The following is a 27,306-nucleotide window of genomic DNA, read 5'->3' as shown; positions in this document are numbered from 1 at the left end:
TTAAAAGTCAAGAGCACAAAATAGTGCAACACCTCGTTTAATCCAATGTTTTTGTGATTTTTTACTGGGAACCTCAATGACCATAACATAATTAGTTGAATGGCCAGTTGTTGATAATGTTCCTTGTCTAAGTAATGTCTTATATACTGGACATTCATAAACTCCTGGAGGTACTACATGATTTACTTCAGGGATAAACCACATACAAGGCATTTCTACAAAATAGTAAGTTTATTTAGTCATACACCAAATAATAATGACTAGCTCGACCCGTGCGGGATTCCGCTCCCACAGTTACCGTAACTCGTGGATACCCTGTAGAAAACTCTTCGTAGAAAAGTAGCTCCGCGATCTTAGCACCTCATGTGCGGAATTTCGATTGACCAATTATACCATCTGAAAGGTCAGAAATTGGTCATAAAAGGTCAGTTGGTCTCATTAATTGGTCAGCATCAGAAATCAACACTGACTATGCATGGTATTTCAACAATTAACTCAGTCAATTGTTTGTTTTCACTTGTATTATATATATTTGTACATATATCACCTATAAAAAATTTGAATGAATAATAATAATGGTTATTTTATATAGTAAAAAATCAATTTTCGGGATAACGTTTTCAAATTAATATAAATAAATAAATATCGTTATATATTTTAAATTTTGTTTTATTTTATTCTATCCCATTTTTCCTTTCAGAACAAAATTATTAATTAACTAATTAATTTTTTTTTAGTAAAGGTACAAACAAATTCTTATAAAATATAGGTGAGATAAAGAAGTTGGATTGTAAATACGTAATATTCTTTTTGGATTTTCATTTTATTTTTGTGTGGTATTTGGTTTGTAAAAAAAAAAGTTGATGCAAAAAAATTTTTTTAAGATGAAATTAATTATATGGAATTATGTGCAAGTAATTCGTAAATAGTTTTTATGTATTTTGATTTCATTTAAATAAAGTTGAAAACTCAAACCCTGTTTTTATTTTATTTTTCCCCATCTCTCTGTAGCTATACAATATTATTTCAGTTAAAAATAGGTAAGTATTTCGAACTTCACGATAGGTAAGTATTTCAAACTTCGTTTGCCATTTTTTTTTGTAAAAATACTACTCAAAATTTTCCGAAAATGAGTTTTACTTTTTGTTATAATTTAAGAAAGTCGAAAATATGAATATAATTATTTATTAATACGAATAACAGAGCCCTAATGGTATAATGGTTAGCGTATCTGACTTCGAATAAATAGTCCCTTGGTTCGAAACTAGGTGAGGACATATATTAAAAAAAAGTTCATTAAATCTTTTAAGCAAAATCTGATTTTTATTTTCATTTTTTTTCAAATTTCCACCACAGCATGTTTGCTTAGTAAATGATGAAAAAATTAGTTTTTTTTCGTTCAAAAACTTCAATTTTTTTCACATTTCTACTAGGAGAACATCAAGGACGGACGGAATAAGTAGTACCTGATAGCAAGGTAATTGTTGTCACCTCGTAAGTCAGAAAGTTAGTGGTCTGCACACCCGTGTTTGGTGAGTGTGACCTCTAGTGGGCAGACCAATAACTTTCTGCCAAAATAAAATTTTAGACTTTCGGGGTGAAAACACTTACTCACCTTTCTCCTTATCAGGAACTACTAATTCCCACTTATGTTCTCCTAGTACAAATGTTGAAAAAATTGAAAATTTTTTCGAAATTATATATTATTTTTTGAATATAAAATTAAACTGACCAATTATTTATATTAGCTGACCAATTATCAGCGAATGCTTCCCGATCGCGCATAGGTGGAGTTTTTTCAATCTTTAATAAAAAATTTTCTGATGCTGACCAATTAATGAGACCAACTGACCTTTTATGACCAATTTCTGACCTTTCAGATGGTATAATTGGTCAATCGAAATTCCGCACATGAGGTGCTAAGATCGCGGAGCTAGAGTATTAATTAGTATTGATGACTTTTTTTAAATGTGTCTTTTTATATTTTGTTTAAAATCAGAAACCTTTCAAAGGGGAGAAATTTTGAGGGGAAAAAGGCAACGTCCCGGCTGATATATCGACGCGCAGCTTAAAACGCTGATGATGGAAGTTTGAAATTTCGAGAGGATTTTGATTTTATACTGTAGGTGTCATTTAAGGAAGGATTTATCGAATATTATCCCCTAAAAGGGTGAAATAGTAGATGCAAATTTGTATGAAAAGATATATAAACCTTCATTTTTAAGTTCACTACTTAACATGGACTTTTTTTATTTTCTAAATTAAAATTTCTTGTTTTCGAAACCCCTAAGCTTGAAGACGATTTATTCCCAACGAAAATACACCCATTTTTCCCTTATAATATTTTAGTTTCAAATTTTACTCATTTTGAGTCGAAGTATAAAAAAAATATTCGAATTTATTACAGCCATACAATTATAGTTCGAAGCTTTATCGAGTAAATGTAGTATAATATAATATATATAACACACTGCCAAATGATACCTGAATATAATTCTTTTGGTTTAGATTCTGCCAATATGCCTTCTTTTGTGTCAAATTTCGCACCTTCTAAATATAAGCCATAAACACCACATCCATCTTCCATTCGAATGGTTGGTATTTCACTAAGAACCTAAAACAAATAATAATGGGCTTGTTAGAGGTGGTTTTCAGTGCGCTCGCTTTTAAGCGAATGCGTAAAAGTATTTTTTAGCAGATAAATTATCGTGACAACTACTGTCAAAATTCATGGTTTTCGATTTAGTAAATTTACCAAGGAAGTTTTAAATTTTTTATGATTAATTAAATCTCTCAAATTATCGGTTATATTAGGGACCTTAAACCTTCTTCTGAAAGTGAATTACAAAAAAAAGAACGAAAAATATACCTGGAATTTATAGCCGATTGTATCAATAGAAATTATATTTTTTCTTGCATAATTTTGAAGCGTTCCGGTAAGAAAAGCTTGAGGGAAAAAGAAACCAGAGATCCAAAATGCTGCAGGTATACCATCTTCAATCCATCTTTTCATGAAAGCAACTCTTTCACCAAGGTCCTTTATCCATGCACCTCAAAATTAAAACAACATGAAAGTAATTTTATCACGCTTATGATAACCCTGATAACGTAATCCCATTCATAAATTGGAAATTTCCAATTCAACCAATCGGAATGTCATTAAGTTAGTTAAAGTCATTAAGTTAGTTTTGGGGATAATACATAGTTCCAACAATGGGATCGATCAATTTAAATCGTTAATTTATAGTGAACTCTTCCAGTGCGTTTGTTCTTTTGAAAATTTTAGATCAGTCCAGATTTACGAAAATATTAGAAAGTAGGTAAAAGAATTAAATTTGTTTAAAAAAAGTTGAAATCTTTTAAATTTTTCACTAATTCATTCGCAAACTATACAAGCCTAGATTAAAATGGAAATGATTATTTTGTACTCACCTAATGGCTGTAGCGATGGATATGCTCTTGCCTTCCAAGTGTCTGGAATTGCATTCGTAAATAAGGCTCTTGATAAGTTTTCTAAAGCATCTGACATTACTACTAACCCTTTTATGGCTTTGATTAAATTTTGTAACGAGTCCTTAATTATAGCTAGAAGTCTGTTGTAACGAAGAACTTCCTGTCCTAATACAGTATTTAATGATTCTTCATACATTACTGGATATCTATTAATGTAAAATAATTATATAATAAAAATGTTTTCCGAAACCACTTATTTATTATCTATACAAATATAAAATGTTTTGTCCTGAATGCCACTGATTGACTGACGGATCAATGTACAGCCAAAGCCTCTGATCGTACAGACCTGAAACTTGGAGAGTGTTCTTTATATGACCTAGGTATCCATCTACCCCTAAGAAAGTGAAATAGGCGAAGAAAGTTTGTATGAAAATCCGTCATTTTTGAGTTCACTTCTCAACCGATTTAAAAAAGTCAAATACCTATAGAATGCTACAACTGGATTAAACTTGCCATTTCAGAATAGGGATAACTATTCATAACATAAAATTTTTGTATTTGTGCTTTGTTACAGCTTTTCGCCCTATTAGCTGAGTTGGTTAAGGCGTAACCAATTCCGTCCGCGGTATGCTTAGGGTAGCGGGTTCGACTCCCGCCGTCGGAGCAAAAATTAATTTAATTAATAGTTGTGATGGGCTGGTGTAATGCATGGTATATGCATGAAGGAGGTGCACTCCTTCTCCGAAATTGAGGAGCTGAAATATGAAATTATCAGCGGAAAGGTGGTAAACCACAATTATGGTATCATAAAGGGCTCTATAGCCTAAGTGTGTCCTTCGTAGACAGCCAATATAACTTAACCTAACCTAACCTTTGTAACAGCTTACTTTATCTATGTGTTAATAAAAACAAGTTACAAATAAAATTTTCTTACTTTTGCATGACATGTGCATGATCCATCGTTTTAGGTAAATCTTTTAAAATCGAATTTGCTAATTTTTGTGTAACATCTTCAATACTTTCTCCAGCGCTTACAGCTTCACGTGGTTGTAATGCAAGTAAAGTTGACAAACATTGATATGTATTTGCACGGGCATAAGTAATGTCTGCATTTGGATGTAAACCAAATAAGTCAGGATCATCATTAATTGGCAAGGTTTTGATATATTCAATATAATCTTCCACCGAAGATTCTGTGGAAATCTAAAAAGAATTTGTATACATTAGTAGGAATTCATTTGCAAAGGTTATTATGGTTGGTTTTTTGGTACCTATTTTTTAACCTCCGAAGTAAAAAAAGGGGTGTTATAAGTTTGACCGCTATGTGTGCATGTCTGTGGCATTGTAGCGCCTAAACGGATGAACCGATTTTGATTTTTTTGTTTCGCTTGAAAGGTAATTTTGGTATAGGTGTTCATAAAATCACCTAATTAGTCCATTTCCGGTTGTTCGTTTGTCGTCTATCGTCTGTCTGTCCGTCTGTCATCACGATTACTCAAAAACGAAAAGAGATATCAAGCTGAAATTTGTATAGCGTTCTTAGAACGTAAAAAGTAAGGTCGAGGAGTTCGTACCTATTAACGTAACTATTAGAGATAGACAAACAATTTAAATGTAAAAAATATTCCTTATAAAAAAATAACCAACTTTTGTTTGAAACATTTTTTCGATCATACTTTCATCTATCTATGCGAGAAAAATTGACGGGCCATTTTACGGTATAGAATGAGTCAACTTTCTTTTTCAAAATTAGGTACCTGATAGTAATATTTATCCTTGTCGAATATATATTCAGGAGATAAAACCGATGTGTTATAAAAGTCATCAAGAATATTCATTAAACATCGACGATCCCAATCATCAGTGACTCTTCCACCATAATTAATTTCTCCCGCAGTGTATGTCAACACTTTGAATGGTACATCGTCATATTCAACCAGAAACATATTCAATTGAGATATACAAATTTGTACATCACCATCCGTAAACTCGTAAGGAATATTAAATCCTAGGGCACCAAATTTACGTCGTTCCAAGATAATACCATGAAATAAGCATATTGAAAATAATAGCTGTTTGAAAGATGGTACTTTAGGATCATCACAGTAAAAGAAATCGTAATATTCTTGTACTATTCCCGAATAGAGTTTTAATAAATTTGCTTTTATTCCACGTGGTGGTTCTAGTGTCATTTTACTTCCGTTTTGTAATATTGCTACAGGAAAATTTGGTGATGGTGTTGATGTTAACCAAATACGCATATCTTTGTGAACTTGATCGACATTTAATTCTTCAATTAAACGTTCCAAATATGGCATCCAACTTGGTGCTAAATGGCAATTCTATAATAAAATATTTTATATTATTATTACTGGAATTTGATTCATTTATACTGGCCACCAGAAATTTTTCAGCCGTAAAGTGAAAGAAACTGTCATTTGCCTTCTTGAGGCTTCAAAATTGGTACCTAGAGAATTTTAAGTTTCATCCCTTCGGCCCGGCCTTAGCCACCCCAACTATGAAATGTCAAATGGCACGCCTGCCTTTTATACATCATTAAAGGGCATAAAATTTTCTATTCACCGTGATAAAAAAACGATCGATTGGTTCTCAAGATATACTACACAGAAGATGGGAGGTATCCACCCATAAAAACTCTTGACCTGATGTGTTACTGTTTTGAGTCAAAACACGTCGATTTAGGTATCGAGGGAGAAGTTCAAAAATGGTACGTAGAAAATTTTAGGTTTAATTTCATCACCGCCACCCACCTCAATTCTGAAATTTCAAATATCACTTCCTACTTTGTGATACATCATTTGAAAGGGCATAAAATTGTTTGCTTAACCATTGATTTCAAAGTTGGGGTGGGTGGTGATGGAGGAATGAAACCCAATATTTTCTAGATACTATTTTTGAACATTCTCGGCGATACATAAATCGACGTGTTTTCACTCAAAACAGTTATTAAGGGTGGATACCTTCTATCTACTGTGTAGTCTATCTTGAGAATCAATCGATCGATTTCCTTGCTATTACCACGGTGAATAGAGAATTTTAAGAGTAATGAAATAACTTTACTACATCTACCTGAAAGAAAACCCAATTTCCACTCATTTGAGCATCTTGTAGCATTTCTTCAGCATGTGGTCCTTGACCTTGGCCCAAGGAAATTGATAATAAACGCTTAGACATTTTCATTCTTGCTGCAAATTTGTATAATTCAGCAGCAGGATCAGTACCCGTTGATAAAATAAAAATGAGTGGTGTAACTGGTGTTGAATCTCCATACATAGCTGATAGATCAGTTGTTTGTGGTTCTATAAAACGGTTACCCATATTTTCTGCTATATAGATTTGCATTGCATTTGTAACATTTTCAGGGCGAATACATTTTAAAATACACATTTTTTGAAATGGATCTAGGTCTGTTTCCCACGGTGTAGGGTAAGTCATACTGAAAATTTTATTAGATACTCGTTAATTGCACTCTTAAAAGTATATATTTTTTAACAAACATATATCTCGGAGTTTATCTAAATTTCAAAATGTAGGAAATGAAAAGAGGAATCGAATGAATTTGTAAAAAGCGGAATTAAGGAGTAGAACGGATCAAAAAATGGCACACAAAGAACTATTTTACTGTAAAGTGAGTTCTTTCAATATATACATTGCAAAAGTAACAATTTTCGCCAAATTTGAGCCGTCAATAAGCCATGTAATTGTGCATTTTGTGTACTATATATAACTGATTTTTTCATAAATTTTGTTTAAATTAGAAAATTGTTTTTTTAAATAAATTACGTATGTGGAGTTCTGGAATTGAACATCTCATAAAAAAATGGTAATAGAGTCTCAAAATCTTCAACAAATGTTTTAAATCTTGGTAATTCTTCTAAGGCTAATATTTCATTCCATGCTCGCTCCTCTAGCCATTTAGAGGCTGGATTAGGTTTAGGAGCCTATAAGAAATAAATAATAAGTATGACACAAATTTAGTAGGATTACATACTTGGTTTATCAAAATTGGATAAAATTTGGATGTGATAGAGCAAAAAAAATTAAATTTTTTGCAGTTACTAGCATTTCATCTCAGTGAAAAATGTTTAAAAACAAAATACAGTTTTTTTTATTTGCAAAGTTCGATGTGGGATGTTGAAAAAACATCTTTCTACGAAGCTTTCAAAGTTTAAATATAAAAAAAGATATTTACTTTTGAAACGCTTGCTGGTGATAATAAATAACGCCATTCAAGCGGGTGAATTTTATTTTCATCCATCAATATTCGTGCGCACAATAAAAATGCAAAATGTAATTTGTTACGTTCAAACAAACTTCTACAAACATTTGTATACAAACTGAATGTAAAATAATTGTTTATTGTTTCAATTCTTTCTTCAATATTATCTAAATAAACAAATCAATTGCATTCTCATTATTAAGGTTATTCGCCAGGGATGCTAATGGCATCCACTGTATTTATTCTAAAAATATTAGTTTACTTACCTGAAGGTTCAGTATTGTTCATACTAGCTGCAAACAAAGTTTTAAACCATTCTAGAGAATACTGGTACATACTATCAATAAGCGCTAAATCTGCACAGCAAAAGAATAAAATTGAACCACGATTGGCAACAGGAACATACAATTCTCTGGTAGTATCAATATCTTTTTGAGTTGTTTCAACAATGACAACTTTACTCTGTTATTTATAAATTATAAATTTTATATATAATTAAAATAACCAAAAGCTATAAGCAAGGAAGCGATACATATTATTATACCCTGTAAATATGCAATATATATTAAGGTATACTAAGTTTAGTCCCAAGTTTGTAACGCTTAAAAATATTGATGCTACCAACAACATTTTGGAATACTCAGGTGCTCATAAAATGATCTAATTAGTCCATTTCCGGTAGTCCGTCTGCCCGTCCGTCTGTCTGTGGACACCATAATTCAAAAATGAAAAGAGATATCAAGCTGAAATTTTACAGCGTGCTCAGGACGTAAAAAGTGAGGCTGAGTTCGTAAATGACCAACATAGGAAAATTTTCCTCATAAGAAACTTTTTTTCGTGCACGTCACTGTTTATTTGTGAGGGGGCAAATAAGGACATTTTCTCCAAAACTATAAAAGATAGAGAATTGAAAATTTGCAGGAAACTTCAACTAGTAGTCTTGTGAATTATTCTCGATTATTCTAAAAAAATACTTTTGAATTTTTTCGAAAACCAAATAAATGGCGGCTGAAAGGCTGCCGTAACTGTGGCTTTTTAAACTCTTCTAATTTATAAAAAAATAATGCAAGCACTGATATTCAACCCTTTCTATATAGAGTATTTCAACAATTAACTCTGTCAATTTTCTCTGTCAACTCAGTTTTCACTTGGTTTTAAAAAAACTTTATTACTAAATAATTCATTCAGCCATCTAGATCTGAGGCAGCTCTATCGTTGTCTTTTTTTCGAAGGACATATCGTTCCGATTAACGATCTGATATCGTGATATTAATTTCCATTAAATCATGGGCCAGGCTTTCATTCTTTTTATCAATAAATTAGGTATTCTTGAAAATCTAAACGTATCGCTTCTTGGCTAAACACTCAGTGAATTAATTTAATAGATAACCCCACCTTAATATCATCGCTTTTAACTTTGGATGCTTCTAATGTTACTATTAAATCAATGTCATCCACTGGAGAGCCTTCGGATGAACTTAACTTATATAATATACGATCTTGAATCTCCTTTAACTCGTGGGCCATTTGTGCATTTTGCATTATTAAAGTATTACGCGCTTCCTCTAAGTCTGCTCTTTCTTCAGCTACAACCTGAGCTAATAGTTGATCTTGTAGGCCACTTTAATTCAAAAGATAAAAATTTATTAAAATTATATTCAAAAATTAAAATTCAATTGGTAATGATTTAAAAAAATTTTATTATTTTTACGAGGTGCTTTCAGTTGACAGCAAAAATACGAACTGGGATACGGTGCCTAGTGTCTATTGTAAGAGCTTACAAGAGCATGACCGAGATGAAAAATGAAACGATAAGATACAGAACCCTATTGCTGAAATGCTTGCGAAAATGCAAAAATTTCTGTTGAATATACAACCACTCTGGTTTCTCTTCAGAGCTAAGAAATGAGTCAGAAAAACTCTAAATAATTTCCTGGCAAATTTTTATTTTCCTTAAGAGAAGTATTTAATAGGATAAAAGTAAAACTTGCAGTAATAAATTTTTCGAAAATGTGAATAATAATGAAATGTTACTTTATTTTGCTAACTAAATTTTCATAAAATATCTGATTAATTCTGAAAAAGTCTTCTAGGAGAACTATATTTCTTCCGAAAGAGTCTAAATCTATTAAAATTTTCTGTCATTAACTGATTGATTAATGATTTATTTGATATTTTAAGACTTTTCTGACTCTTTCAGAGATTACTTTTACTTCACATATTCTTTTTCTGAAGTTCAAACTAAATATTCCAGAACAGATTTATTTCCACAAGGGTTATATATTTTAAATAATTACCTTTTTACTAATGTAAAGTTTACCAGCAAAACTTTTATAGAAACTTCAGGTAAATAATGGGGATTTGGTAATTTAGTTGTTATGTATAGTCGAAAATCATCATTCCAAGGTATGACAACTTCACCCAATTTTATAACATCTTGCCCAGCCAATCTAAATACTGATCTTGTTAAAATTGGATCTAATGCTGGATCTAATTCATCGTAAACATTTTCAATTAAAATTGGTCTACCAAATCGGATAGCCGATTCCAATGTCCGAATAAATGTTCTATCCGTTAATTTGACAACGTACAACGCTAATGGTTTTCCCTAGAAATTTATTAAATGTTAAAAATGAAAAAAGCCCGCTGTGCCCGACTATTTAAGGATGTAAGCACGCACGCGGTGGGGACACAAATTAAAAAAAAATATATTTTCAATTTTGATGATGAATTATGTTATAACTTGATAATATTAGATGAAAAGGTATAATAAAATTTTTCGATATCTGGAGTAATTTTCAAAATATGGAAAATTGAAAATTTTGTTTAATTATTTAGCTTTCAGTATTTCGAAACAGATATCGAAAAATTTTATTTTTATTTTTCGTCTACATTTATGAAGTTATAGCAAAATTGATCATCAAAGTTAAAAATAAGGTACTCCAAATCTAAAATTGCCTCGGTGCTCGTACTACCTTAATAAGATATTGCTTACCATATTCCGAATCCATTTATTTGCTTGACTTTGTGGATCTATGAATAAAGGCCATCGCTTTGATTCGCTTATAAGTACAGCATTTTCAGTTGATAAATTATCTTTTGGTAAACCATCTAGTTGCCATAAACGTATTTGAACGGGCTCACCAAGTACTTTCACAGGTGTACAATTAGCGGTGTGTGGAACTTTATTGATTGTAATTGCTTCAAGCCAGAGATTCAGTAATTTTCGTCGATAAACATCAGTGAAAGGAGTTATATATGCCACAGCTCCCGAACTTAATAAAATGTCTCCTATGTAAAACAATGGTAACATTTTTGAGGAATATAAATAATATTGGAATTTCAAAGGTAATATTCAATTAAAAATAAATCAATCATTCTTTGAACTTACCTGTAATGTTATATATCGCTTCTTCGAGTTCCTTTATTGTTTGGATCCATCGCACTTTTTCACCTGCTAGACCATTAATTAATCTAACTGCTCTATCCATACGATCAAGGCACAATTGGATAGCTGCTTCTTGATCTTGACGATATTTAATTTTGGCATCTAGTTTATCATTCAGATCTTTCAATCGATCTTGAATAGCTTGCATATTCGCTTTCGTTTCAGCTAAATTGTCCAATACTTTTTGGAGCTCTTCACTTGCTGCGATAAAGGCTGCTTTTTTAGGTGCCACCGCCAAATCAATATAAAACCATTTATACAAAGCATGTACCCATTGACAAATCGATGTACAAGCTTTTGATATCTAAAATTTCTCAAATATTTTTACATATACAAAGAAAATTTGTTATAAATATTTTCTATCCGTGTTTAAGTATTAGTGATTTTAGTTTTTAAAGATTAAATTTTTCGATGAAAATATTTTTCTGAGAAGAGTTTTTATTTTTATTATAGAATATCTAGGTACATGTTTGAAAAGAATTTTAATCAATTCACGAATGTCTTACATATGTCAGGTTAGCGGAGCAACTTGGTCCGATTAATTGGGAAATAGACGCATAGTTAGCCGGTTTTGAATTGTAAATTAACGGGGAGGAAAAAATTTATCCGCTCTTTCCATAACGGAAATATTATATGCTTTGCTTACTTGACAATCAACTTAGTGTAAAAGTTTTAAATCTCATCTCCAAAACAATTTTTGATAGGCTCATAATAAACCGCTATATAATCGTTAATTAACACGGGAAACAGGGAAAACGGGTTTTCCATATCGGAGAAAATTGATGACCGTCGAGTCAGCGAATTAAATTGGGAATAAGCCGCTACTTTATCGTAACTTAAGCGGGGGGTAAATTTTTAGCTCTATCCTTTTAACAGAGAAAATTGATGTTTCAAAACCAACCCCAACCTCCCCTCCACCCCGATCATTATTATGAATTTCCATTTACCGTTAGCATTTTTTTTGGTTGAAAATTAGCATCCTTAACATATGGTGTTATTTGTTCTATTTTAACTTGAGTTAATCGAGTTTTATCAAATTTCGCAAGTTTGTCTAAGAATTTCTGGGGATCCGAAAGCAATGCTTGTGCAGGTGGCCAGTAGTCATTTACTTTTGTGCCAATCTTTTCTCCAGGTTTCTATTGCAAAAATGATTGATATCAGATTATAATTTTACGAAAATAATTTTTTTGGATAAATACTCTTATAGGTTTCACGTCGTCAATAATACAAACTGTTTCCATTACTTTCACAACACCTGTCGGTGGATGTTTCATTGCTTTTACTTCAGTTATGTCATTTTTATTAAGCTGTTTTAATGCTTCTTCTGCAGCCAGTAACTCAGGTAATGCTTCATCTATAAAGAAAATTGTACAATTATACATATGATTTAACAGCCGGGCTGTTGAAAAAAATTACTCCGATTACAACCTACAGTCGTTTCGATGGCCGAAAGATACTAATGATATTATCAAGGACGTCATCAAGGAGGAGGGAGGCTAGGAAGAGCAGTCACCTTCCATAAGGACTCCAAAAAATTAGCCAAATGTCAGTTATTTATTGTACGGTTTATAATTTTCGTTCGAAAAGTGGACTTTTGTAAGTCTGCGGGGGAGTTCCGGAACCTTTTTTGCCTTCGCGATTCCGTCGAATTTGATTTTTTTAAAATGATTTTTATATTCTACATTTTACAACTATAAGTTTTATCTGTCCTGCCCATCTTTTTTAAAAACTTTTTAATGGGAGTCGCCGAGATTATTGCAATAATTATTTAAGTGTTAAATTTTTTAAATTATATTTTCAACTTTGATGATCAATTATGTTATAACTTGGCGAAATTGAAAGAAAAGTACGAATACAGTTTTTCGATATCTGGAATAGTTTTTGAAACATCGAAAGCTGAATAATTAGGTAAACAAAAATTATCAATCTAAGATTATATTTCGTAAAATTATATATCGAAAATTTTTATTGTTAAAACGTGAAATTACTTTAACGAGGATCGTACATTCCTAAAAGTACCATTAATTCTGTTTTATAATACCTAAATCTCTTTGTGCGCTATCTGCAATTTCTTGTGTTTTTGCTGCCATTTCCATTGCAATCGCTTCTTCCTTCTCCACTACTAATTTTGTTTCTTCTGCTACAGCCTATAAATAATATGTAATTTGAGTATACATGTTCAGATTCAGCGCTGCTTGTTAAGGAGAGTTTGGAAAGATTTTGGGTTGAATGTTGAGAGGCTTGTATATTATTACAGTTTTATTTTACCAAATTTTCTGAAAAATTTTTGATTTCGTGGACTAGTTTAAAATTGGCGATATCCCTTATTTTGATATTCTAATAGGATGGTTATTGCAAACGGGAAAACATTTTTTCCGACTCTCTTCAAAAAATACGGGTCTTTTTTCGAATAGCCTAAACTTTGTACTTTTCGGATAATTTTCGTAGAGCTAAAATTTTTAGGCTAAGCATAAATGAACCACCTATGAATTTCTAGGGGTGTATTTATCAATGGCAAAATAAGTTGACGGACTAGCTACTACATAGTTCTGAATTTATAGGATTTTGTAAAAAAATTTTATCTAGAAATATATGAAAGAAAACTACTTTTGTCTAGAAATATAATATAAAATTAAATACAATTGGATGATTTCCAAACAATTACGAATATTCTAAAATATTACCGTATCTTTAGCAATTAATTCAATCATAACAGCTGCATCTTTTACAGCAATTTCAAGTTGTGGTTTCATTATACCCAAATTTATTTGCATTTCTTTCACCTCTTCTCCAGTACTATCTAATTTCGCCATTCCTAATTTTAAATTAAAAAGTGTTAAATAGTTAATGCAAATAAATAAAAGAAGATTTTCAATTCCAACTTTGGAATTTCAACTTTTAATTCCAAATTTTGAATATTATAGGTTCTTGAGATATTGTATTCGATATTTAACTATACTTTCTAGGCCTTATGATAACATGTTTTGTAATCTTAAATAAACTTAAAAAAGTCTCAATACTGCCCACAGGATTGGATCTACATGGATTAAAATTTCCGCAATTAAATTATTCATCAAGAGTTTTCTTTTACTTTCGAAGTTAAAACTTAAATTTTTTCTTCGAATAGAGAAACAAAATATGACAAATATAAAAATAATTCGAACTGGAAAGGGTAGCGGGCTTTAATCTTAATCTCTATTCTGAGCGTACGAAGCTAGGCTATATAATCAGGAAAAATATTTCAAACAAAAGTTGTTTTTTGAGTTATCGTGGTGAGATCGGAACAAAAAATCGGAAATGGACTAATTAGGTGATTTTATGAACACCTATACCAAAAATTTGTTAATAGCATCAATATTTCTAAGCGTTATAAACTTGGGACTAAATTTAGTATACTATTCAATATTGCTCAATCATATCCTAATGGAGGCAGTATTATTTGGTATTTAACCTGTTTTCAATCTTAATGCAGCTTTTGTTAATTCGCCTTTCTTTTTACTCATTAAGATGATGTATGCATTCAACAGTTCCAAATATGATGTAGGTGTTACATAATTATGACGATTTAACTCTTGTAGAAATAAATCACTTGCGGTGACGACAGTTTGATGCATATACTGGACCACTACAACAATACCATCTAATACTTCTTTTGATACATTTAAATCGGGGATTTCTTTTAAAAATTGGAGTGCTACTGACTGAAAACAATAAACAAGGTTTATGTACTGTTTAGAGGTATGTTCGATGCAAGAATTTGCATCAAGCATTGAAGCATTTGTCAATTGTTAATAAATCAAGCCTTGTCTAAATTAAACCAGCCATAGCCGAAGCCTGTTGCCATTTATGTTTTTTGCTGTTATGGTAATAGAGACAATTGCAATTTATATTTATTTAAAACCAAAGCTCCCAAAAGTAGCAACTTAAACTAAGATAAATGAAGCAATGCTAAATAGATTTTGATTATAGTTATTTATATATCTTGTAAATACCTTAGCTATCCTGTAAAAGGGTCTTTAAAACACTGCGAGTGCCATGAAATGAGGATAAGTGAGATCAAGAGAGGTGGAGGCTTTTCAGCGGTGGTTTTTACTTTTAAACCCAGTGAAGTGGGCGGGTATCACGCTAGTAACCACATAAATTCCGCCCAGTGTAGAAATTATGATTTAATGTAAATCGAAGTCATTCAGTTATTAATTTTACTTACTTGTAAAGCAGTGTCTGGCCATGCACTAAACCAATCAATTGTACAACAATTAACTAACGCAGGAAATTGTCTCAATCTTTGTCGAAATATTTCACCAATGGGGCTACAAACATAAAAATTATGTTTAATTTAATATAATATTTTCTATAATTGTCAATATATACAAAAAAGTAAATACTTCAGCCATTAGAAGTCGCCGTACACAATTGAGTACATCTACAGGGTGGGTCATTTTAATCTATAATGGCTAATAGTTTTTTTTTTTTGTATAGTTATCATTACGCAGACAAAAAACTTTAAATGTTTTCATACTCAATGAAAAGCTCAGTCTAATACATAACTGTGTAACAGATAGATGGACACTTTCAATTAGAAAGTTGTTATTGATTAAAAAAGTAACATTTTTTGTTCGAAACACTTTTCCGAAAACCGTACAGTTTAGGTAAAAACGGACTGAAAAGTTTTCGCCAAAAAATGTTTTTTCGTGTCTTTTGCGGAATCTAGATGAGTAACTAGCTTCAAAAAATTTTTTGTAATAAAAGTGGTTCGTTTTTTTTGTTTTTGTTTTTTTTTTTTTTTTTTTTTAAATTCCATGTTTGTTCAATAATTGAATGAAGAAACGCGCGAAAATCTGTCATATGTATTGTCTACACTATTCGGTTTCCAAAAAGGGGCTTGTGCTTTTATAAAGATGAACTTTCTAATTAAAAATGTTCATCTTATCAATATCCGTATATATGTGCTTTTGTGCTGATTGATGTGTGCTTTTTAAATTAATATTTTTCGATTGAAGCATTTTCCTCGATTAAACTTATTTTTCGAGTTTCACGCATATGTCAAGTTATAAAAAGGCACCCTGTATGAAACAACAAATATATTGTAGACAATGAAGCATTTAAAAAATGCTCGTATGAGTATGTTGAACAAAATCATATTGATAAGAAATGTGTGCTCTCGCACGTGCGATCAATCTAATTCTGCTGAAAATCATGAAAATTGTAAAAACAGCAATTGGATCTTATATCTTGAACTTTTCTAAGCTTTTTTGTCTCTTTACGTTTTTTCAAACCTCACAGTTTTTGAGATACAAGTTTTTGAACAAAAATCTAATTTTGGTGAAAATTTGGTATTATAAAATTAATAATTATTGCATGAATTGCATAATATTTGTCTCTTGACTTTTTTACCTCGTCTCGCCATTTTTTGATATTACAGTGTTAAAAAAAATACTATGAGTAGGTGGTAATTTTTACCTCATTGTAATAACAGTATGCAAATTACTTTTTACACTTTTTTGATAAATGGAGAATAAGTTAGTCTTAGTGGGTACCATATCCATTTCTACACAGGCTTGTTTCATTCCATTGAATATTTTATCATATTCTTCGGGTTTATATATATTTGGCACATCGCCAGAATTTAGGATATTATTTAAGTCTTCTAAGAAAGATTCCGATTTAATCTAAAAAATTAATTTTAATAAATAGCTTTTTATATTACCTATTGGTGAAAATCCCATCTTTCTAGTATGTATAGAACAGAAAATCGTTATTTTATGGTGATTTTTCGCGATAAAATAAATACATTGTATTGCGAAAAACCATCGAAATTTATTAATAGTTAAATTAAACTTATTTTATAGTTCTTAGGTAAATAAAACATAGTATTTTCCTTTATGAGTAATACCTGGGTATCCGAAAATAAGAAAACAGTAGTTTTATTCATTAATCCAGCTCCTAACATGCATTTTTTTAAATCATCTCGCCAATCATTCGCACTGTATGCTTTGCTAAGCTCAATTTGAAAACATATATACTCAGACATGAATGCTGCTAAACGGGTTAAACTTTGACGACCTAGAAATATATTTATATATATTTTATTTACAATCACATCAACGTAAATTATACATATGCACATCTATTTATGAAACATACCAGAACCACCCATTCCAAGTAATAAAGCATTGCCCAATGGTGGTCGTATAATTCTTGAAATTCGACTTATATGAGCTATTGCATCGAAAAATAGCACAAGCTTCATTGGTTTTGTAGTTTGATTATTATATTCTTTCAAATAATCCAGTAAAACAACATTCACCTAAAAATTAAATTACCGTTTTTTTGGTTTATTCTCAATATTTTGTTTATGTAATTAATATTTATATCTGAGCGTTGCAAGCGTTAGGCTAAACTTAATTGTCCTTAAATATTACATTTATTCAGGGGTGAAAGTTTCAGACCCTCCCTAGAAGCTTTCAGACTCTTAGACCAATCATTTAAAAAAACGATCCTGACCTTTTAAAAATGTGGAACATAATTTTTGCATAGAATTTTAGGGGAGAGTTAGTATCTCATAAAACCATAAAAATTTTTCAAATGGTAGAGTGGCAACATATACCCCCCTCCCAAACAAGTATGTGTCAAAACACAAATGCATTTTTTTGTACATATCTCAAAAATTATAACATATATAAAAATTTTATAAAAGGCAAAAAAATTGATTTACTGAAAAAGGTCTGTTGTATTTTTTTCGAATCTTTAATCGTTTTCGAAATATTCATCTGAAGTTATTATTTCATGGCCTACAGCGATTTAGGAAAGTATGTTAGACATAATTGTATTTCGAAAACTGATAATACAAACTGTTTGCTCAGATTTGTGGCACTCTCAACTGTGCAGTTTCAAACAAAATTTATGTACTGGGTGTTTTTAAAATTTGTCCCTAATTTGAGCTTGAAACGCAGAAAAAGTAAGTATTTATGGCTGATCTTAAATTGTTTGCCAACATGCTTGAATACGCAATTAAATTTCAAGCACTGCGATTATACCCTTTACTCTATCAATTTGAAATTTGGTTAGGTTATAGGTATTTATATACTACCTGCCCTGGGTACTTTTATTTTTCGAAAATTCTGTTAATTTTTCGAAATTTTACTGTCCAAACCAAGGTACTTTTTCTTATTCCACCATACCTGAATGTGAACAATTTGAACAATGAGAAAATTCACAGAATTTTCGAAAAATAAAAGGTACCCAGGGCAGGTAGAATATTAGTAACTATAACATATCCAAATTTCAAATCGATAGAGGTTGTTAGACTTCAAGTGAGACACATTGTTTTGTTGAGCGCATACAGCATCGATAGAGTTTACAAAACATAAATTATTAATATATGTTGTTAATAATTACTTTATCCCAATCATTAACTTGCAAATATCTTCGTACTTCAGCACCAAAATCCATAAATTCACCGAAAATAATTAAATCGTCCCCTAATGCTTCACTTGGATTTGCACTAAAATATGATTGGATTCGAGATTTTAATTGATCTGAAAACCAATTTCTATCTTCATCATTGATCATTCGATCTTGATAAACACGACAATTTTCATGGTACCATAATCTGAAGAGCTCATATGGATCCTTTATAACAGATAATGATTAAGTATTTGAAAAAAAGTACACGCGGCTTACACTAAGCGTAGACAAAAAAAGATAGTTTTATTACACTATCTTTTCCGCTAGTAATGGAAATATATAAGTGGATGCGATACCTTGATAAAAAGAGAACGTGCGAAAAAGAGAAACTCGCGAAATTTTTTATTGATGAAAATAAAGATTATTTTTAGGTTTTGGTCAAAAATTTGATATGAAAAACATCTGATATTATTTTTTGGACTAATTTAAACAATTTTTGACTTTTAACATTTGTTTATCGTACCTACCTGTTTTCCATATTACTTACCGTTAATGTCTCTGGATTTCTCATCAACATTCCTTGAAAAACTTTGCTAATATCTCTTAAGTTGAATGTATAATGTGTTTTAGCTGGAGTCGGCAATAATACTTGAAGCACTGTATCATATACATTCATTGATGCTTCAACGATTTTCGCTAAATATGAGTGTAGTTGACTGGCTGTTCGTCCTAGCCAAAATTGTAAAATTGTACTAAATATTTTAAACTAAAAAAAATCGATTTGGATTAAGAATAGTTATAGTTGGAGGGTTTTTACTTTCATAATATGCAAAATTATGTAAAAATATGAGTACATACAACACTAGCCGGTTGCATTTCTGTAAAAGCAATATAATGAAAATGTCTTAATAAACGTGCTGTTACAGGATTTCTTCCACCGCCTGGTGGACCCATAGCTGCTACGAAATTCGATTCAATTATTTCTCTAAATACGCCAACTTCTTTTGAATCATACCAACCTTAAATTGAAAACAAATCAGTTAAGTGAATAGTATATAATAGTTAGTATTTAATAGCATTTTCTTCTATTTCTAACGGCTTAATATACTCCAAATGACCAAATGACCAATTTTTCCCATTTAAGAATTCAACCCTTTTTTTAGATAACAAGGCATACAAATTTCGGCTCGCTATCCGTTTTAGATTTTGAATGTTTGTGTTAATGGACAGATAGCCAGGAGGGAAAACTTAAATGGACGAATAAGTTGTAAGAATTGGAGGTCTAATTTGAGTGCAAGGTCTGATGTACAGTAAGTTTCTTTAATGATAAGATCTCAAGTAAATGATCTTGAAATAAAATTAATAGGGATTATGAAAAAGAAAAATCATTAAAACAAATAAATACCACCAAAATCCATCCATTGTCGTATTAATTCAATTGGAGGTTGAGCTCCGTATACTTCTAGTGCAGGCATATTAAGATCATCTATAAAAAATACTTGACGTTTGGTTGGTGGTGGCCCATAAACTCCTCTTTTTCGTTTTTCAACTTTTGAATCCAATAAATTCTAGTTAAAAAAGAAAAGTGGAGGTATTGGTTAGGGATGCAGAAAAATGAATGCAATACTTTACTTGTGTTTTTAAGGCATTCATTAATTATTAAATTTTGTGCAAGGTCTCAAAACACATACAATTGTTACCCGTAAAAATTGGAATTTTAATAGAAAATCCTGTAATAGTTGAGAAGTGATATTTTGACATGTATCTTTGTGTAAAAATCCTGGTCATCTGATGGTTGGTAGGTTGATGGTTGATGATAAGACAATATTATTTCCCCTCTACACTTGGGTGGGAAATCCAGAGTTTTCAAGATGTAGGTTTTGGGGTGCTGGAAGTGGTTAAATTAAGAGGATTTTACATTACTAACAGGGTGTTGCATCAAAATCATTATTACCTGGGTGCCCAGACACTCAGGAATTGATGGGAACGAATTGGCAGAAAAACTAGCCAAATGGCGGATCCTAGCGGATTTGTATTTTCTATAATTGTTCGAAAATTCCGTGAATTTTAAGGATTCATTTTTTACATCGCGCGATTTAATATATTCATAATGAATCAAATTTGAAATTAAACGTGAGGTTCTTCTTGAACTCATGTTGATTAAATGATAATTTATTTTACCTGTATTTGTCGTGCATTTGTACGTGCAGAAAATATAATAAAATCACAAACGAATTTTTTATTTATACTTTTACTCAATTTTGATACGATTGTTTGTGTTTTTCCTGTGCCGGTTGGACCAACGCATAAAACATTCTTTTCATTCCATAATATCATTTCTAATAATTCGGCATTGCGAACATTATCTAGGGTTGGAACTTCAATATCTATGTAAAAAAATAAGACGAAATTTTTCTATTTTATATTATGTATGGGTGTGCCATATAATATGGGGCTATTTTATGTAATGTATGTCTTATTAATAGTCTAAAAAAATTGAAGGCGAAATTATTTACACAAAAATAAAAATTAAAATTATATAAACGAATGCTTTTGATTTTCGAGATAAATAGTGATAAAATTTCGAATAGAGAAGTAAGAATAAAAATTTAAGATTTTATATTAATAAAAGTAGTACAATCTCTTAAATTCCAACCTATTGGTGGAAATTTCTTGGGGTTCTTAAACGCTGTTCAAAATATTGTATTCAATGGTATTTTTAAAGATGCTAGACATAAATTCTATAAGAGTAGTATTTTGGCTATATAAAAGTTGCTATAACTATTACAACCACTATTTTCAGGCAATCATTTAAGAGGACAGTTAGTTTTTCTATATTGACTAGTACTACTACCAAAATTATAGCTGGCTTATGATCAAAATTTGGTAAAAATAAGAGTAGTTTTAACAGTTTCGTTATGGTTGCGTAAAAAATTTAAAATTGGCCCAAATACGTGGCTCATTATACCATGTATATATGAAATATACATAGTATATTAAGTTTAGTCCCAAGTTTGTAACGCTTAAAAATAATGATGCTAGGAAAAAAATTTTGTCATAGGTGTTCATAAAATCACCTAATTAGTCCATTTCCGGTTGTCCGTCCGTCCGTCCGTCTGTGGACACGATAATTCAAAAACGAAAAAAGATATCAAGCTGAAATTTTTACAGCGTACTCAGGACGTAAAAAGTGAGGTCAAGTTCGTAAATGAGCATCATAGGTCAATTGGGTCTTGGGTCCGTAGGACCCATCTTGTAAACCGATAGAGATAGAACAAAAGTTTAAATGTAAAAAATGTTTCTTATCAAAAATTTAACAACTTTTGTTTGTAACATTTTTTCGTAAACATCACTGTTTACCCGTGAGGGCGCCAATTAGGCGGAAATTTTATAATATGTACTATACTTGATTATCAGTTATGTATGTGTCACATGTTTGTATGTGTAATGTGATAAAGAAATCAACACTGACTATGCATGGTATTTCAACAATTAACTCAGTCAATTGTTTGTTTTCATTTGTTTATTCATAAATATTGAAACTATTCAATAATAAAAAAATTACTAAAATTTATTTAAACGAATAGGCAGCTCACAACTATGGGATAATGGGTGATATTTCAAAAACTATGCTTCCAATCATCAAATGAATACGATTTTTGAATTTTTTGGGTCAAAACTACCTTATATACTAAGTTTTATCCAAATCAGAAACCATAAATTTTTTTTGATTTTTTGGAATTTTTTTAAGGGGTACCCCTTTACAAAAATCGAAAAAATCGAAAAAAAAAATGTTGGCTCCGATTTCGATAAAACTCTGTTTATAAGGTAATTTTGACCCATAATTTACAAAAATCGTATTTATATAACGATCAGGAAACTAGTTTCGGAGATATCGAGCCAAAATATGGGATAATGGGTGATATTTCAAAAACTATGCTTCCAATCATCAAATGAATACGATTTTTGAATTTTTTGGGTCAAAATTACCTTATGTACTGAGTTTTATCCAAATCAGAAACCATAATTTTTTTTCGATTTTTTGGAATTTTTTTAAGGGGTACCCCTTTACAAAAATCGAAAAAATCGAAAAAAAAATGTTGGCTCCGATTTCGATAAAACTCTATTTATAAGGTAATTTTGACCCATAATTTACAAAAATCGTATTTATATAACGATCAGGAAACTAGTTTCGGAGATATCGAGCCAAAATATGGGATAATGGGTGATATTTCAAAAACTATGCTTCCAATCATCAAATGAATACGATTTTTGAATTTTTTGGGTCAAAATTACCTTATGTACTGAGTTTTATCCAAATCAGAAACCATAAATTTTTTTCGATTTTTTGGAATTTTTTTAAGGGGTACCCCTTTACAAAAATCGAAAAAATCGAAAAAAAAAATGTTGGCTCCGATTTCGATAAAACTCTGTTTATAAGGTTATTTTGACCCATAATTTACAAAAATTGTATTTATATAACTATTAGGAAACTAGTTTCGGAGATATCGAGCCAAAATATGGGATAATGGGTGATATTTCAAAAACTATGCTTCCAATCATCAAATGAATACGATTTTTGAATTTTTTGGGTCAAAATTACCTTTATTTTTTTTATGTACTTTAGTTTATGTATATGAAATATACCAAGGTATACTAAGTTTTGTCCCAAGTTTGTAACGCTTAAAAATATTGATGCTATGAACAAAATTTAGGTATAGGTGTTCATAAAATCATTAAATTAGTCAATTTTCGGTCTGTCTGTCTGTCGTCTGTCCATCTGTCATCACGATAACTAAAAAACGAAAAAACATATCAAGCTGAAATTTTTATATAATGCATCTAAGTGAGCAGTATTATTTACATGTGTTCTCTCCCACTCTATGCAGGCACACAACAGAAGAACTGTTGTATAGCTGAAAAGACATCGAAGCCACGATACAAGTCTTTTTTTGCAATTTCATATAACATCTATAATATCTCTTACTTAGATGCATTGCTTAACGCATGTACTTTGTCATACTCGCGATATATATATGCCTAGATGTAAATCGAACTAGTGGTATATGTGTGACATGTATGTATGTGTAATGTGAAAGAGTAATCAACACTGCCTATACATGGTATTTCAACAATTAACTCAGTCAATTGTTTGTTTTCACTTGTTTTTTTATTATTTTAAAATGACGATTATAAATAAAAATAAAAAAGATTATGTTTTTGCCTGCAAATTTGGTTTCCGCTGTTATCTCAATATCTGGGATATCTGCCAACCAATTGATCCATTGTGGTGGACGTAGGTCCCCTTCAGCTGTTCTATCGTTAAATCCTCCATCATGTAGTCTAAATCAAATAGAACAATAAATGTAATTAGCATGCCGCCTATGGGTATACCGAGTGATGGAGTTAGTTACGCCGTGAACCTAATATCTAGATTTAAAACTGCTTAGAAATAATGAGTTTTAATAAGTAATTGACAACTTACCGGTAATCATAAACTAGACCTGCAGCGGGAAATAAAGGGCCGTGTACAATATCAGGATGCTTTATATTGGCTTTTTGTTTGTTTCGCATCCATTCGCTGAACTTTTTGCGAGAATTCATATCACAAGTTGCTCCAACACTCCATATGATTGAAAATAATATCCATGGAACCATAAGATTTTCTAAAGATTTAATTTCATATAAATGGTGCAGTAATAATTGCAAAAGTCTTTGCTTCTTTTAAATATTTCCCTTTATACATATTAAAAATAGAAGGTTTGTTTTTATTAGTACAAAGGGATTGAGCAGAAGTAGGGTCACTTTTCCAAATAATGCTTTAGTCAAGCTGAGTCGAAAATGAGCAAAGGCGGGTATCTGAGCTTTAATTGCTAGAATTAAATACTATAATTGTAATTATTTTCTTTTGATTTAAAGCTGAAGCCAAATTTGTTATAATTTAAAGTGTTCAAAACTTTCAATTCAGTTTTTCATGTTATATAACTTTTAGGAAAGAATATTGCATTAAAACTTTAAAACTTACTCATATGCTCTCGAGCTTGTGCATCTGGAGGTGGAACTCCATCCTTAGATGTTAGAGGTCTCAACCTTAGATCTAATAAGTTTAAACATGAGGTAACAACAGCTGAATCAACTGATGTAACTATTTCTTTTAATTGAGTTCGAAGAAATTCAACTGCTGGCAATAGATACGACGTTACCAAAGATAACATTGTATTTTTATACTCTTCAAATAACTGTGGTTAGAAGAAAAACGTAGATTTATTAAAATATTTTAGAAGGAAAATTGTGTGTAATTTCGAATGTATTAGTCGCAGAAAAAAACACTAAATTGATTTATAAGAAATTTAAAATATGCAATTTGCATAAATAATATGCATTTTATAATTGCATTTTAAATTAACCGAAAATATACTAAATTCACAATTCGGTTAATAGTGATGAAAATGATTCCAAACTATTGATCAACCTATACAAATGCTATACAAACCGGAGGAGTTCGCTTAGACCAACAATTTAGATATGGTTGAAGTCCTAAGACCGCTGGCTCTATATACACCATACCACAACGTGAAACTGTTGCTGGTGATGCCACAGCTAAATCAGCTACTTCGAACACCATTTTTTGATTATTTGTTAACTTGATTATTTCACCACTAGTTAAACAAAGTTTTTTATTATCATCTAACACAGTATTCATATTTTCAATCCATACAGCATCAACTGGCCCATCTAAAATATACCAATGTTGATCATTATTTGTGGCCGCTGCACCAATACGTACAATTGATGGTAGTATTCCATCTGTCCTGTAAAAAAAAAGAAACGTTTGTGAAATTAATGTATTTTTAACGGTAGATATATGTTAAGGTAGTAAGAGCGCCAAGGCAAGTTTAGACTTGTGGTTGAAATTATTTGTACCTTATTTTGAACTTTGATGATGAATTTTTTAAAAACTTCATGAATGTAGATGAAAAATAAGAATTAAATTTTTCGATATCTGGTATTCGAAATATCGAAACCAGATACGATCGAAATACCAATATATCTCTTTTTAGTTCTTGATGTACTCTTTAAACCATCTTATATATTTTTACTCTAGGAAGTTTTTTTCTGCCTACCCTTATCTTTGTTATTCCTTTATTAAATTCCTTGATACACCCCCATTTTCAAGATTTTTATGTCTAGATTCGACGAAAAATATACTCATGGTTTAAAAATGTACCGCTTAGAGAGAGGAGAATACACGCTAGACAAAATAATTTGAACGAAAAAATATCATAAATTTATTAGGAAAATATGATGCTTTTACAGATTTTTAATGATATTTTTACAGATGCTCTCCTAATAATCTAGACAAAATTACTATTTTTAATACATGTTCTCCTAACAATAATTTAAGAACTTTTGATGTAACATTTATTTCTACGAAAAGGTAGTCACGGGTTACGGTAACTACGGGAGCGGAATTCCGCACGGGCCGAGTTAGTATGCATATACTAGTATGTTCAACTATGTAATAATATTCAAATTTTTCTCAGATACGTTACACTTATGGATACAAGTTATAAATATATGTATAGATAAAACTAACACTCCGGGATCTGGTGTTACTGTTAATAATATTTTTGACACTTACACGATCTCGCTCTTACACAATCACTTAGTTTTCGTTAACACGGGATTATAAGCCACATTTTTTTCCCGGATAAATCTTACTACTCCAGTCGGCAGGTAGGAAAAATTGGAGTTAGGTGAAAAAAGGTCAGCAGTTAATGAAACTTTAAGATGTTGTTCAACGATGGTTCGAAAATCGATTCGATGAATTCCTATATATTATAAATGTGAAAGTAAGAAAACGAAGAAGTTATAAGCAATCAAAGATTGCATTCAAAGGTTGCCCATCTCCTTTTAGCAAATCAAAGTTTTATATGTAATCTCTATAGTGATATCCACGTATGACGTCACAAGTGGGTATCTGCTTCTTTGTTTAATTAGGAATTTTAAACGTTCATATCTCGCATACTAGTAAAGATTTTTATAAACCAACTTCACTTTTCCATTCGTGAAGTGATAGTTCTTCATCTGAAGTGATAAAAAAATTTAGTTCGATCCCTTATCCTCCATTCAACAACCCGAAAATAAAAAGATACCCAAAGTTATCTTGTCCCCCTCGAACTATACTCTTCTACCACCAGAGACCGAAGTGTAAAGGGAATTGCCTTGTTTTACGATACGTTTGTGTGAATAGAATAAAGTGTAAATAAGTTTAAATTGAAAAAGTATAAGATAAAAGTAGACTACAAACCATTCGTGTGTATATATATCAAATTCACCATACAACTGACCCATAGTAATTGATTTTGGATTTAATACGTAAGTATAAACTGCTTCAAATGGCATTCCTGTGGGTGATGGTTTTCCTTTTATTGCTGTTAAAGCATCGCGTAGTGTATTATACAACTGAAACAAATAATAATAAAATTAAAAAAATTAATTATAAAACTCTTTTGTAATTTGAATAAATTATTTATAATAATCAGTTACTTGCGACATTAAACTAGAGAAAATTATATATAGTTATTATTTTCAATCTCAGAGGAAATTCGCTTAGCTAACGCAGCCACTGCACTACGAATTTTTTTCTAGTCTATAAATCATTTCAAACACATCCAGATATAGGATATAATAGAATAATCAATTGGCCCATGATGTAAGCTGTAGATGCTTTCTGGATGGATAATTAGTTAAC

General features: G+C 30.9%; 1 protein-coding gene across 1 annotated transcript; it reads right to left on the bottom strand.

Annotated features, from left to right (window-relative positions):
- Positions 1 to 27,110, bottom strand: LOC123297733 (dynein axonemal heavy chain 1-like). Its single transcript, XM_044879494.1, has 34 exons — positions 27,102 to 27,110; positions 26,863 to 27,017; positions 25,045 to 25,363; positions 24,577 to 24,790; positions 24,037 to 24,217; positions 23,776 to 23,894; positions 20,733 to 20,938; positions 19,957 to 20,119; positions 19,410 to 19,570; positions 19,099 to 19,317; positions 18,543 to 18,776; positions 17,289 to 17,451; positions 17,038 to 17,207; positions 16,605 to 16,813; positions 15,352 to 15,454; positions 14,596 to 14,845; positions 13,829 to 13,959; positions 13,186 to 13,291; positions 12,344 to 12,498; positions 12,092 to 12,280; positions 11,088 to 11,448; positions 10,692 to 10,987; positions 9,994 to 10,304; positions 9,092 to 9,317; positions 7,963 to 8,158; positions 7,670 to 7,863; positions 7,261 to 7,418; positions 6,547 to 6,913; positions 5,192 to 5,798; positions 4,391 to 4,634; positions 3,433 to 3,659; positions 2,870 to 3,051; positions 2,485 to 2,614; positions 1 to 215 (listed from the first exon to the last, which is right to left on the bottom strand). The coding sequence occupies exons 1-34, from the start codon at positions 27,108 to 27,110 to the stop codon at positions 1 to 3; spliced, it is 7,170 nt and encodes a 2,389-aa protein (XP_044735429.1).
- Positions 27,111 to 27,306: the final 196 nt, after the last annotated feature.

This window comes from Chrysoperla carnea, chromosome 4 (genome assembly GCF_905475395.1).
Source record: "Chrysoperla carnea chromosome 4, inChrCarn1.1, whole genome shotgun sequence".
NCBI classification, from domain to species: domain Eukaryota; kingdom Metazoa; phylum Arthropoda; class Insecta; order Neuroptera; family Chrysopidae; genus Chrysoperla; species Chrysoperla carnea.
The sequence above is the reverse complement of the archived record's forward strand: the minus strand, read 5'-3'. Positions and strand labels throughout refer to the sequence as shown.